Raw genomic sequence first — 14,605 nt, forward strand, 5'->3', positions numbered from 1 at the left:
GGTTCCTCCTGTTTAAGACCTACTCGGCACGATCCATCTGCTCTTCAGTCGTGGGGGGGACTTAAGATTTTGTTGGGGTTTTATTATGTTTAATCCAAGTTAGATAAGTTCATGTATATATGTAAATATTAGTTTGGGTAGGTTATTTCTGTAAAAATATTTAGTTTGTCTTTTCCACAATTTTTTGTTCTTTTGTAAGCTTAATTGATTTGGTAAATATCCTGTCATTTATTTTGGTTTGGTCAGGGAGTATATAAGGCAGTTTCTTTGTTTCATTTGGGAGAAGAGAGGTTGAGGGTTTGTTTGGTTTTGTGTCCTGTCTTTTTGGTTTTGTTTAAAGGGCCCTAAATCTTTTGTCTTTTTGAGTTTTTGTCAAAGAAAATAAATGTAACCTATTTTTGGTGGCAGTGGTGGGATATAGCCAGTAAGGGGGCGCGGACTTGCATTTTTTTCCCCCTCAATTTTTCTCTCCATCTTTTCATTTTTTTTCCCCCTCTCCATTTTGTGAGTGCAACCTCCTCCATGAGTATGAGCCTATTGTTTTCACTGATGAAGTGTACCTGAATATGCTGAACATCAGACGGGAAGCCTTAAGAAACAAAATCATGCTGAATGAACTAGAGGAGATATTTGCCAGGGAACATAAGATAGCAAAGGAAAATGAAAGCATGAGATTGAAATTGGCTGAGCTTGAGTCTAAACTGGAAACAAAAAATACTCTAATTTGACATTTGGAGCATGATGTTGACGTTTTCCAGGACGCTATTACTGTCAAGGACCAGAGATGAAGCCTTGTATAATAATTGTAAAAAAAAAAAAAAAAGGGGTTACTACTTCATGGATTTCACTCATCACGGGTTCTTTTTGTAACCCCTGCGAAAAAAAGGGACTACTGTAGTTGAAAAGATGAAAAACTTTAAAGGTTTACATTTAAATATGATAGGCTACGGGATATTGTCAATTTGAGTTTTTCTACCAATGGAATGAGAGGAAAGCAGCTCTCGCGCTCAATCAAATTAACACTTGCCAATCAGAAGTAGAGCTGATCTTTGACAGCAGCGGGCGCAGAACGTTGTGTTTCAACCTGTCAGAATAGGGACACTTGCGTATCAAGATGGAGAAAAAATGTATGAAGCCTGGAGAGGATGTTTTGGTCGACAAAGGACTGAAAAATAAATGGCGCTGGGCGTGGATGGAAGAAATGGGCCGAGACGGCAGGTGTTTCGGTAGCTGGTGCCAGAAACTAAGAGAGCCAGGTGCTTGCTTTTGTACGGTCTGCTCTAAAAAGCTACTGTACGCCAGTAGCGGGAAAGACGTTTTACTTCGCCACGAAGGAGATCCCGCTCATGGAGCTGCTGTCCGCGCTCTTCAGCACACGACTCGCTTACCGGGAGCCACACCCACAGCTGACGTACCGGCGCCAATGGCCGAGCGGGTTTGTGACGCGAAGATCCGTGTGTGCTCGTTCATTGCTGAACATGATCTATCATTCACCATTGCTCAACCGCTTGTAAATCTCTTTAAAAAGTTAGCTGTGGATAAAAAAGCTTTGACAAACTTGACCATTTCAAATCAGCATGCCAGCTATATGAACACACATGGCATAGCACCACAATTTAAAAAACGGCTGTCAGAGAAGCTCAAAAAGAGTATGTTTTCATTAAACATAGATGAAGCCACCAGCCAGGGCATGGACAAAATTATGAATATACTTGTTCACTTTTTTTGAAATGATACTGCCAGAGTAACAACCCAACATCTGGCAAGCACAAAGATTAATATTGCCAATGCTTCAGCACTTATGCTGGAAATAAAAGATGTCCTGCAGTCTTATGAGCTTGAGTGGAATCAAGTCACAAGCATTTTACTGGACAATTGTGCCGTTATGAGGGGAAAGAAGACTGGACTTGAGGCACTAGCTAGGAGGAAGAACCCTCACCTTCTTGACATCTCTGGAGACACTGTTCATATGGTTTCCAATGCTGCCAAGGCACTCTTGAGTCCATTCAGCTCAGAAGTGGAAGATTTCTGCTCTGATGTATACTATGACATCAAGAAGTCACCCAAGCAGAAGGAGATTTTTTCTGAGTTTCAGAGTCCATCTTCCTCATAAGAGTCCATCTTCCTAACGCGTTACTGCCCATCACTGGTCGTCAGTGATATGTGTGTAGGTATCAATGTGTGTGGGCATGCACAATCTTGAGGGGGGTTATGACATAATTTACATAACTAGGTCATTTACACAGTTCATATGTTAAGTGAGATACTCATGCGATATACCTTTGGAAAGCTAAGACTCTTGTGATTCCATTCATATAAACCATTTCAGGATATAATCAAAGCAGCTGGTACATATCGACACCACAAACAAACAAACAAAGATTTGTGCAAATTATGCAAATCACCTTTTAGTCTTCATATAAATCATATGTTGAAAAATAATCCCACAAAAACGGTCTTGTTACATTCAGGAAGGTTCAGTATATCCAATCCATTAAAATATTTAGTCCAAAATACATCATTATAACTGTAAATAGCCACAAACAGCCGCTGCATCATTAGAAATTAGCCGCTCCATGTACCACATTTTCAACTTTCATTCACTGTAACTATGCTTTGCGGGGCTTTCCTGTAGAAATTCTTTTCTCAAGATGGAGTCGGGCCGTGTCCTATTGATTGACACCTATTTGCACCTATAACACCTTACCTTCCCCCCTCCACAGCCATCAATAGCCAATGACCGTCTGTATAGGAATTAGGCTCATGCCCCCCTTTTGTCATGAAAGAAATGAGCCAATTGCAGCCAATCGTGCTGATGACTGGCACATTGCATAGCCAATGAGATCCTGAAGAGAACGAGGTATGATAATAGGGTATCTGAATAAAAGACCCAGCATGAGAGCTGTGCGTAAACTGAAACTTTTCAGTGCGCAAGATTTGTGTTGGTGCGTAATCTGTGCGTAAAGGCTGAGATTTGCAGCGTGGCTTGTTATTTGAGCGTTCCTTTCAGTTTTATAATGGCGAAAAGGACAGAGAAGAAAAATATCACCCGGGAAGAAGCTTTGGATATCATTTTTCGTCGACGGGACTCTGATGAGTCGGCTGCAAAGATTTCCGAGCAGGACTCCGACATTTCTCCCGTTGATTCAAGTGAGGAGGACAGGTTTGCACGAGGAGAAGACATTGCTTTTGATAAGTAAGTATTTTATTACATATTTATTATTTGAGCAGACTTATAAAAAGTTTTTTGGTGTTTTATTCCAAGCGTGCGTGCGTCTTTGTTGTGAGAGAAACCCCCCCCCGCCCCCCTCCCCACACTCCACGTGTATAACAAGATGAATATACAAGTATGAAAACGTTTAGTAAATGGCTTTTTCTCATTTTTGTATGAAAGTAAGTATTCCATTACACATTTATTATTTGAGCAGACTTCTAAAAAGTTTTTGGTGTTTTATTTCAAGCGTGCGTGCGTCTTTGTTGTGAGAGAACCCCCACCCCCCTCCACCCCCCCACACACACACACACTCCACGTGTATAACAAAATGAATATACAAGTATGAAAACGTTTAGTAAATGACTTTTTCCTCATTTTTGTAATAAAGTAAGTATTCTATTACATAGTTTTTATTTGAGCAGACTTATAACAAGTTTTTACTTCTTTATTCTAACATAATAGGCAGCCATCTGAGGATTCAGATGTGGATTGGGAGCCAGTTTCTACCCAAGGCAGCAAGCGCAAACATAGGGAGGACAGCTCATCAGATGAGGAGCCCCATCCTTCAACTGTCCAGAGAGGTTCTGCAAGTAGAAGATCAAGAGGCAGAGGACCGGGGAGAAGAAGGGGAGGAAGAGGAGGAAGAGGAAGAGCTACTGTTGCCAGTACCAGTCAGGAAGGTAGCATTCAAGAGAAGTGGAACGATGTTGATGAGCCAGACATCACACCACCACAGCCCACCTTCAGACCCATCCGATCACCAGGACCACAGCTCATCACCATAGCAACGTACACGCCCCTGCAACTTTTCCAGTTCTTCTTTTCACACTCACTTCTACAGACTATCATACAAAACACAAATGGCTTTGGCTCAACACATTCCACACCCTCCATCCCATGGACTGATGTAACATTGCCAGACATGTTCTCATTTATGTCCATGATCATTTTCATGGGTTTAGTGAAATGCTCTGCATTTACTGATTACTGGCGACGCAGCAAACTTTACGGCCTCCAATTTTCAAAAGAGGTAATGAGTGGGAATAGGTTTCTGAGGATCTGCCAGTCCCTTCACCTCAGCAGCCCGGCGGATGATGCTGCTAACGAGCAGTGAAGAGGCACAGCATCCTTCGACCGGCTCGCCAAAATAAAGCCACTCTACACTGAGATCAGGGAAGCCTGCAGGAGGAACTATCATCCAAGGCAGGAAATATCCATTGATGAGAGGATGGTTGCCTCCAAGGCCCGTACTGGCATAAAGCAGTACATGAAGAACAAGCCTGTCCGCTGGGGATATAAACTTTTTGTCCTGGCGGATTCCAGGACCGGTTACACGTGGGACTTTTTTGTTTATGAGGGGAAGTCCCACAGAACCAGCGGTAAGGGGCTCAGCTATGAGTCTGTGATGGAGCTGATGGACACACGGATGCTGGGCACTGGCTACAAACTGTCATGGTCCACACCTGACCATGTCTGTGTCTGCACCTCTACTCTTACCCTTATCTGTCTGTGTGTCTGCACCTTGATACTTACCTTTGTCTCTGTGTTTCCCCTCAGGTCCACTAGATGTCCTCCCTCCCCCACACATGGTGTTCTTCCTGCATTGGGGGTTAATTGGGTTCACCAGGTGTTCATCGTTGTCTGTGATTTGTGCACTGGGTATTTAAGCAGTTCTGTTCTTGCCAATCATTCTTGAGTTGTCTGTGTACCTGAGCACATGTTTTGCTGGGAGTATCAAATAAATATCCTGTTGTTGGATTTTTCTGCAATCCTCTTGCCTTGGACCTGTTTTTTGCTCTGCATCCTTGGATCATTTTTGTCAACCCTTACACAAACTCTTTGTGGACAATTTTTACACCAGTCCAATCCTTTTCCGCGATCTCCTGCAGAAAAGGATCTGGGCGTGTGGCACCATCCGGCCCACCAGAATTGGCTTCCCAAAGACCAAGGTCTGGGATCCAAATCTCCCCGCGGCAGCATCCGGTGGATCCGGAAGGACTCCCTCCTATTCGTCCAGTGGAGGGACACGAGGGACGTCTTCCTCTGTTCATCGCTCCACATGGCTCACTCGGATGAAAAAGTGCAGAGGCGGGTCAAAGGTGAAGATGGAAGCTGGCAGATGAAGGACCTCCCGGTACCGCCAGCTGTAAAGGAGTACAACTGGTATGTACTTTATATTCAACTGTGTATTCATTTTGAAATGAGATAATTTTTGTGATGCATATATTTATGTTTTTGTATATATTTTTCTGAATGTTGTTCCAGGTGTATGGGTGGAGTGAATCTGATGCCCTGATAGGTTATTACAAAGTCCTTCACAAGACGCAGAGGTGGTACAAGACTTTCTTCTATCATTTCATGGACATAGCTATCGTGAATGCCTTCCTCCTTCACAAAGACATTGCAACAGGTAAAGGAGAGACACCTCTGCACCAGAAGGCCTTCCGGGAGACCCTCACAGAGCAGCTGGCAGAAGCAGGGTCTTCGTCCTCAGCCAGACCTGTCCCACCTCCTGCTCCGCACGGAGCTCATCACAGACCTGTGCATATCAGTGGGCACAGCACCGCTGGCAGGCTAAAGTGCAGGCACTGCCATGCTAAAACTCCAATCAAGTGCTCTTCTTGTAACATACCTTTGGGTTTTGTCCCCACTCGTGACTGTTACAATGCCTGGCATGAAGCCAATAACCTGTAATTGGTTTATGTATAATTGTAAATAGTTTGCTGAGTTTGTTTTAATATATATTGCATGTTCCAAAACGGCACTTGTTTTGACTATTTTATATGCAAAGTTTAGCTTCATGTTTCATTAACTTTTTTCCAGCATTATTGATAGTGAAACTGGATATGGGACAGGATACCTCTAAGTGTCACCTTTCTTTAGAGGCCAAAATGATGACTGTACGTTGAAGCGTTCAAGAGTTATGCCTTTTTATCCAGGTATGTGCCCGTGGTTATCCAAGTGTCCTTTTGGCATCTCCAAATGGACATTTTTGGAAACGCCTAGACATAGTCTGACAAAAACAGGTGTAAAATAATTTTATGTGCTATTTTCATCAATTTTGAAGATGCACTAGATAAGGCTTCAGGCTGTGGCCCCATTGTGTTTTCCAGCTAATAAGCCACATACGTAATTACAAACAAATTTCAGGCGGAAATAAAAAACCTATTTCAGTGTGTTCAAAGTTAGATCAATCAATTCTAGTAGCAGTTACAGTGATTCTGACAGTTGGGGGAAAAACTTCAGAGTGTTACCTTTCAAAAGAGACCAGAACCATCCATGTACGTCAAACGGTTTAAGAACAGCTTACAATTTACTTTGGGTATGCCTTGGATAGGCGTTTTTGGCAATTTTCACAAGAGTGGGAAGAGGTTAAGGAATATTTCATTAGTAACTTTTTGAAAGGTCCCCAGAGGGTTAAATTGTAACTGCAACTAAATGCAGTTCATATATCCTGAATAGATGTATTTGTTTACTTCTTAACACTGGTTGTGAGTTTTAATTATTACTCTTGAAAAATATCAAATTTATTTATTTTAATATAGTTTGTGTTGTTTGCAGGTGTCCTTCCAACATTTCAAGGATTTGTGAAAAAACTGCAGCAGGAAAAACCAATGTTGCACCTGCTGCATGTGGAAATGATGGCCCTTGTGAGCTTCTCAGCAAATGTATGAAGGCAGAGGCTATCCCACTGAGTGCAAAGGAGATCCTCAAGGTTGATGTCCGGAACAGAGATTTGCAGCTGTCAAACAAAATGCTTTGTGTCGGAAGGTTCTCCTATTCTGCGATGACCAAGGCCCGTATTCAGAGGAAGATATGGGTTGGAAATATCTACAGCTCTCTCAGAAAGGGGTACATGAAATCAGCGGAGTTCCTACTCAAAAATCTCCCCGTGGACAACAGCATAGTAACCTCACTCTCTGCTCTGAGTCCATCTCTAATGCAGTGTGACTCTGTCTGTGGAGCCCTTATCACATTAGGGGATGCCTTGCCCAATGTTGTTCCCTCAGAAGAGCTTGGTGGACTACAGGAAGAGGCTCTCGCATACCAGATTGATGCAGACCTGGGGCCTTATGTACTAAGAGTGCGTGCAATTCAACGTGAATCCGTGCGTGGAATTAACAAGAACGCAAAAATCCAGATGTACAAAGCTGTGCGCACACCCAAATCCACGCAGGTTTCTCTGTACATCCCAATCAGCATGGAATTGAGCGCACATGCGGGAGCGCAAAACTCCGCCCTGACGCATGATGAGTATAAAACAGCAAGTGAAAATCGGCCAAATAAACTTTAGAAATGGCGAAAGCAAGCAAAAAGAGAAAATACACGGAGTGTGAGCTGGAAACACTACTAACAGAGGTGGAGGCCAGGAAGATAGTCCTTTTTGGCTCCCTGTCCTCTGGGATAAACACAAAAAGGAAAAAAGGCGAGTGGGATCTTTTGGCTGCGTCCGTAAACGCTGTGGGGTCGGAGCACCGCAGCACACAGGAAATAAAAAAGAAGTGGTCAGACATAAAGGTGGAGGTGAAGAGGAGAGCAGCTGCACACCGGCGAAGTGCGGCCATGACGGGTGGTGGAGCAGGCACAGAGGCGCTCACCCCTTTTGAGGAGCGCGTGTGCGCAATTGTGGGTGAGACCGTCCTCACAGGATTCCTACCTGTCGCTGAGGGCGACGCCGTCTCATTTGAGCAGCCAAATGAAGGTAAATTAACTCCAAGTGTACCATAGCCCACAGTGAAGTAAATTTATTTATGCTTGCATTGAAATAATAGACTCGAGTGACTGAAGTGATATTGTGACAATTTTATTCAGATGATGCCGAACCGGGAACCTCGGGGGTCACAGCATCCTCCCTCCCATCTGAGGAACCCCGCGCCACCGCTGCCTCTGATCCTGAGGCCCATCCGACCGGCCTCATGCTGACGCAGGCGGTTGTGGAAATTCACGACAGGATCAGTCGGGGAATTGACCAACTGAATGCAACCATGTCACGCATTGCTGACTCACTGGAGCAGATCACTGCAATAATAAAACGTTAAAAAATTAACCTTGACTGAGTTTCCCATCTATAGTGTGTCAATGACACGTTGTCGGGTATGAATGGCAGCTGCATGGGGTTGCACAAGGGGGGGTGCTGGCTCTGGCTCGTTTGCTGGCTCCTCCACCTCTGGCAGTGGGACGCCATGGCGGTGCGCCAGATTGTGCAAGGTGGCACAAGCAATAATGATGCGGCCCACCTTGTCGGGGCGGTACAGCAGCATCCCCCCGCTCCTGTCCAGACAGCGCCACCGACAATTCAGCTGCCCGATCGCTTGCTCTACAACAGCTCTAGTGATGGTATGAGCGTGGTTGTAAGCGAGTTCTCGGGCAGTCTGGGGGTTGGTGAGGGGGGTCAACAACCACCCCTTCAGTGGATAACCGCTGTCACCTGACGGGTTGTCAATAGACACATTAATGAATAGAATAGACTTCACTGATCACCCAGAGGAGAAATTCAGTCGTGAAGCAGCCGAAACACACACACGCTCAACGGTTTATACAATAACCAAATAAATAATAACTGAAGAACTGTGAAGTGGCTTTATTTTCGACATTGTAAGCGATCACTTACCAAGGAGCCATCCATCCCGCACCCTGCCAGCTTGGAGCCTCATCCCCACCAGGCTGTTGGTGAGGATGAAGGAGTCGTGGGTGGAGCCAGGCCATCTTGCCACAACATTTGTGAAGCGCATCTGTGCCTCACATATGATCTGCACGTTGATGGAATGAAAGTTTTTGCGATTGACGTACGCAAATTCATCCACCGATGGCGCCTTTATTGCAATATGTGTGCAGTCAATCACACCAATTACATTAGGGAAACCGGCAATTGCTGCAAATTGCGTTTTAATATTTGCAAGGTCAGCTGCACCACACGGGAATCTGATGTACCTGCCAAACATGCCGATGATCCCGTCCCATACAGCTGGCATTGCACGGCTCAGTGCAGGCTGGCTTATTCCTGACCGGTCTGCCAACTCGCGCTGGTAGGACCCGGTAGCCAGGAAACCAAGTGTGGTCAGCACTTGCAGGGGGACAGGTAGTGCGTGGCTCCTCCTTGTGCTCCTCTCCAAACTGGGACCCAACTCAGCACAGAGTTCCAAGAGGATTGCTCTTGGAAATCTGAAACGGCAGAACAGCCAGTCATCATCGTGGGCCAGTAAATCAGTGTGGTCCCTGAAGATGCGCTCCCTCCTGATTCTGCCATTATTGCGGTCGTCTACCACGAGCAGTACTGCCATTGTGATTTGCACAGGTTACGTTGTCCTGTGCCGACCTTTATATGTTCAGACCATGTGGTTAATTGTGTAATTGGTGCAGTTCCACCCGTGTGTCACTTATTTGGTGATGTGGGGACTGTCGTGTCCTTCATGTGGTCGTGAACTTATTTTTGACGTCACGTTTCCTCATATTCTGCACTTCACTGCATCACGAGTGAGTGTCGCCAACGGACAAAACCTCAGAAAAGTGCGTGTACCAGCCTTAATGTTCGAGTGCCGGACCGCAGCTTTCTACGTTCACGTCATTCTTTGTACATCCGACCGTGAGCGTTGAAAGTGGCGAACGCATGTTTTTGTGCGCCGCACTCTTAGTACATAAGGCCCCTGGTACCTTATGCCCAGACCTACATTGAAGAGGATGGCCGAGTAGATGTAGACTGGTGGTGCCGAGTTGCATCTCTGAAAAATCCAGAGAGAGGTGGGAGGTATCCCACCCTCTGTAAGTTGGTTAAAGCTCTTCTTTCCATTTTCACAGGCCCACTGGTGGAAGGATCATTCAATTTAATGGATGACATCCTTGAAGCAGACAGGTGCTCTATGAATGTGGAGAGCCTTGTTAAGTCAACAATGGAAGCCAGGGACTGGACGGCCTCAAATATGACCATAGACCAGCCTTTGAGGCGATCCTGCCTGTCATCATACCAAACTTACCAGTTACATTTGACAAAAAAGAAAGAGAGTGAACATTGTTCACTGTGCCTGTGCCTGTTCACTGAACAGGCACAAAAGGAGAGACAGCTGGATGAGGCAGCAAAGATGCAGACATCAAAGGTGGTAAACAAACTGGTACAACAGTACAGGAAAACCAAAAGGCTGGCAACCACCTCCTCTGGACCAGCCAGACATCCTCCCTCCTCTGGACCAGCCAGACATCCTCCCTCCTCTGGACCAGCAACCACCTCCTTTGGACCAGCAACCACCTCCTCTGCACCAGCCAGACATCCTCCCTCCTCTGCACCAGCCAGACATCCTCCCTCCTCTGGACCAGCCAGACATCCTCCCTCCTCTGGACCAGCCAGACATCCTCCCTCCTCTGGACCAGCCAGGTTCTTCCCTCTCTTTTATAGCCAAGCCAAAGCATCCTCTACCTCATCTGCACTAGACTCATCAAATGTCTCTACAAATATGTTAAAAAGGAGGGGAGTCAAGGAAGATAAAATAAGCAGATCAGAAAAAAAGAAAGTATTAATGAACTGTGATCCCTCTCCTGGACCAGCCAGACATCCTCTGGGCCAGCCAGGTTCTTTTTTTTTGTTGTTCAACAGTTGCCCTGTAAGTGTTTTACAAATTAAAAATAAATCATATTGTGGAAGTGATATATACATTGTCCTTTACTGAATTAAATGGTTGCTAATCAATAATTCCACCAATTAATTACCCCGCCTGAGTTTCACCTGCCCTTATAACATTATGACCTTTAATTAAAAATGTTCATATTTTAGATTTTAGGTCCTCTTATACCCTGTCAAACACAATGACAACTAGCAAAAATTGATATCAAAAGCACCAAAGTGAAAAGGAAAATAATATTCAAATGATGTCATTTTTGCTGCTTGCCAAATTGCCGAGCGCATGTGCCCCCGCTCCCGGAAAAAAGTTCAGGCTCAGGATTTTTTTTAAACTTTAAGCCCTGTTCCTCTCATCTTTGGGAAGTGTTCATGTTGACCAATTGTCTGTGCATATTAACATCATCACACATGCTCATGAAATGTTTCACTCTTTTTTACCTTAATCACTTCGGCCTTTGTTTGCATAAGAGTCTCGATTTGTTTTTTCAACTTGCTTGCTTCAGTTAACATTGATTTTCTCCTTTTTTGAATATTCTCAAAAAGACCCCAGTGAAGTTAGTTTTACGTTGGATATTGGACAGACGTTCGTTCTGGGTAAACCTCTCATTAGGGTCCAGGGCGGCTCTGAGCGAGCTGCTCCAACATTTCAAATGTGCACGTATTACAGACTTTACAGTAAACACAGGCACACAGAAAAGGGCTGAAGCTGTCCTGACTTCATGTTTTCAAAATGAAATGTGAGATATAAGCATATATACTGTTTAGATGTGATTAGGAGCTAACAAGCTATATATATTAAATATCAAAATGTATAAAAAAATTATGAACATATTTCAAATAAAAAATAAAGAGGCGTATCTTATACAGCCAGAGTAGTACTATGATCCAACACTGATTTTGAGTCAATTAACCAAATGATCTGGAAGCTATTGAGCTAAAATGCTAATATTTCCATTCAAAAATTAATACAAATTATGAAAAGATTTGAACTGGTTTGACTCTCAGGCCCGGCAGGGTCTTTCTGTGTGGAGTTTGCATGTTCTCCCCGTGCTTGCGTGGGTTCCCTCCGGTTACTCCGGCCATAGGCGCCGGAACCGTGGGTGCTTCGGGGGCCGAGTTGTAGGCAAATTCTTGGAATAAAGCCACTTTCAACAGCATGACAATGTTGGGACTTCATTTCTTTGCAATCTTTTTGAAAATAATTTTGTACTTTGAATTTTGTACTTTTTACTTTTGTACTTAAGTACATTTTACACCATGTACTTTTGGTATTTTATTATATTTAATTTGAGGTACTTTTATACTTTTACTTAAGTAATGTTTTTAATGGGTACTTTTTAGTTTTACTTAAGTCATTTTCAAGCAGAAAATCTGTACTTTTACTTAAGTACAATATTTTTGTACTTTTTCCACCTCTGCTGAATTCAGTAATGTTCATGTTATGGTCATTGTTTCCCTTGTTACATTTATAGCCTATAATTCAATCACTTATGTTGTTTTTTGTAGACACCAGTAATGACTGGACAGACCTGTGGACAGCCAAACAAAAAGAAGATTTTAAATCCAAGAATCCCTGGTTAGGATGCAAAAACAAAAAGTTGGGTAAGTTTAGGTAGACTGTTAGTTTTTGGCAGCTTGTAAAACAGTGGACATAGAGAAATATTGTGTGTGTGTGTGTGTGTGTGTGTGTGTGTGTGTGTGTGTGTGTGTGTGTGTGTGTGTGTGTGTGTGTGTGTGTGTGTGTGTGTGTGTGCAGGGGTGATAGCGCTCCGGCGTCACGCCGGATTTCCGGCATACCGAGGTGTTTGCGAGAAAAAATAAAAATAAAATCAGGTTTGCCGTTTATTTTTCTTATGATATGAATTTTTCATATACCGTAATACCGGTGAGTAGCGCACACAACGTTGGGAAAGCGGCGCGGCGGAACGTAGCGCCGCTGGACACTGTTTGTGAGGGGACTGTTAGCAAGTGAGCAGAGCCGGCAGGGAAAAGTCAACAGTGCTGCGTGTCCGCGTGTAACCTAAATCTACCATGGCCCCAGCGTTAGGGCTCGGCCAAGTGAGGTTTTATAAATATATGGGCTTTATAAATGTATTAAATATATGAGCGCGTAGTCGGCGAGAGCTGCGCGCGGCGAAGAGTACGAGCCGGGCGCTGTGAAGCCTGATTTATAGTTCCGCGTTAAATCGACGCGGAGCTTTCGCCGTAGGGTACGCCGTAGTTCGCGTAACCCACGGCGTATGGCCTGCGTTGGTGTAACGCGGAACCATAAATCAGCCTTAAACCACACCTGTAGCCCATCAGCTGATGAGGATGAGAGGTTAAAACAGCGGGGCTGCCAGTTGTTCATTCCTGGTACGTTTTGTTAACTCAGAGCTTTATTGGTTTGTTTGTTAGCTTGCTGGTGTTTTTTTTCTCTCTGGGATTTTTGAGTTATTTATGAAGAAGTTCTGAGTTCCGTGTGAGCAGTACTCGAGTCGAAGGGGGATGAGGGGTGATGTGATGGCACCCTCCCCCCTGAAATAAAAACGGTCCAAATCATCCCCCCTGAAATAAAAACGGTCCAAATCATCCCCCCTGAAATAAAAACGGTCCAAATCATCCCCCCTGAAATAAAAACGGTCCAAATCATCCCCCCTGAAATAAAAACGGTCCAAATCATCCCCCCCTGAAATAAAAACGGTCCAAATCATCCCCCCTGTAAAACTGCCATCCCCCCTTTCCATCCCTTATATCATTTCATCAATGAATGTGGTTTTACTGCTATTTCAACATTTAGTCATCACCAGAAAAATAACACCAGAAAAATAACTTATTTGACAATTTTCACCTGTTTCAAGTAAATTTTCACTTGAAATAAGTAGAAAAATCTGCCAGTGGAACAAGATTTATCTACTTATTACAAGCAAAAAAAATCAATCAAAATCAATCCACTGGCAGATTTTTCTACTTATTTCAAGTGAAAATCTACTTGAAACAGACTGATTTATTGCTTGTGTAGTTGAAAAATACATGAGAACAGGACCTTGAAAAAAAATAATCACATATTAAATCGCAATCGTAATATTGAGGAAAAAAATCGCAATTAAATTATTTTCAAAAATCGTTCAGCCCTACATTAGAATCATAAGTGCTGCCACCTCATTGTGAACTGCATCATTTTGTGAGGCCATGCAAACCTGTATTTATACTAGTGTGGACATTAATGTTTTTCTACAATATTTCCTCCTCATGACAGTAAAATAGGCCATTCTAAGCCAATTTACTGCAGCAATTCCTTTCCAAATCATTAGAAAATGTGGTTAACACCCAGCATGAAAAAAAAAAAAAAACGTGATATACCGTGAAACCGATATAATTTTGAAAAATACCGTGATATAAATTTTTGGTCATACCGCCCAGCCCTACGTTCGCGTAGATCCGAGAGACGCTTTCACTCAAAACCACACCAGTAGCCATACTTAAGCCAATCGGTAATAGTGTAGGGGGTGGTCTTGGGTTTTGGCCAATCAGATTGATTCTAGCCTCGCGTCACCAGGCTCCAGGCTGTTAATCCGAAATCACCAAAATAAATGTGTTTCATTCTGTTTTCTATGGGCTGCATGTGGTGAGCTTGAACAACTGGACCATGGGTCAATTTACACCAGACTTACACTTTAAGAGGACAAAAAATGACAATTGTGTTGATCGGGGCATATATCTTGGCTTAGGGGCTCGCTTACCTCCCAGGGAAAAAAAGTTCAGGCTCAGGATTTTTTTTTACTATCACCCCTGTGTGTGTG

The 14,605-nt window shown here is 43.8% G+C and overlaps 1 protein-coding gene across 1 annotated transcript; it reads left to right on the forward strand.

The window, feature by feature from the left end:
• The first annotated feature begins 7,510 nt into the window (after nt 1-7,510).
• Nucleotides 7,511-10,636, forward strand: LOC133447405 (myb-related transcription factor, partner of profilin-like). The gene is made up of 5 exons (XM_061726078.1): nt 7,511-7,916; nt 8,027-8,145; nt 8,389-8,592; nt 10,255-10,308; nt 10,373-10,636. Exons 1-5 carry the CDS (start codon nt 7,511-7,513, stop codon nt 10,634-10,636), a joined length of 1,047 nt encoding a protein of 348 aa, XP_061582062.1.
• Nucleotides 10,637-14,605: the final 3,969 nt, after the last annotated feature.

This window comes from Cololabis saira, chromosome 7 (assembly GCF_033807715.1).
Source record: "Cololabis saira isolate AMF1-May2022 chromosome 7, fColSai1.1, whole genome shotgun sequence".
Taxonomy (NCBI): Eukaryota; Metazoa; Chordata; class Actinopteri; order Beloniformes; family Belonidae; genus Cololabis; species Cololabis saira.

What these genes read in the sequence shown, in the direction of transcription:
- LOC133447405 (XM_061726078.1), top strand. Translation starts at nt 7,511, where the DNA reads ATGGCGAAAGCAAGCAAAAAGAGAAAATACACGGAGTGTGAGCTGGAA. An exon ending in ATTTGAGCAGCCAAATGAAG is followed by an intron (nt 7,917 to 8,026) that starts GTAAATTAACTC and finishes AATTTTATTCAG; the next exon opens with ATGATGCCGAACCGGGAACC. An exon ending in AGTTCTCGGGCAGTCTGGGG is followed by an intron (nt 8,593 to 10,254) that starts GTTGGTGAGGGG and finishes TTCACTGAACAG; the next exon opens with GCACAAAAGGAGAGACAGCT.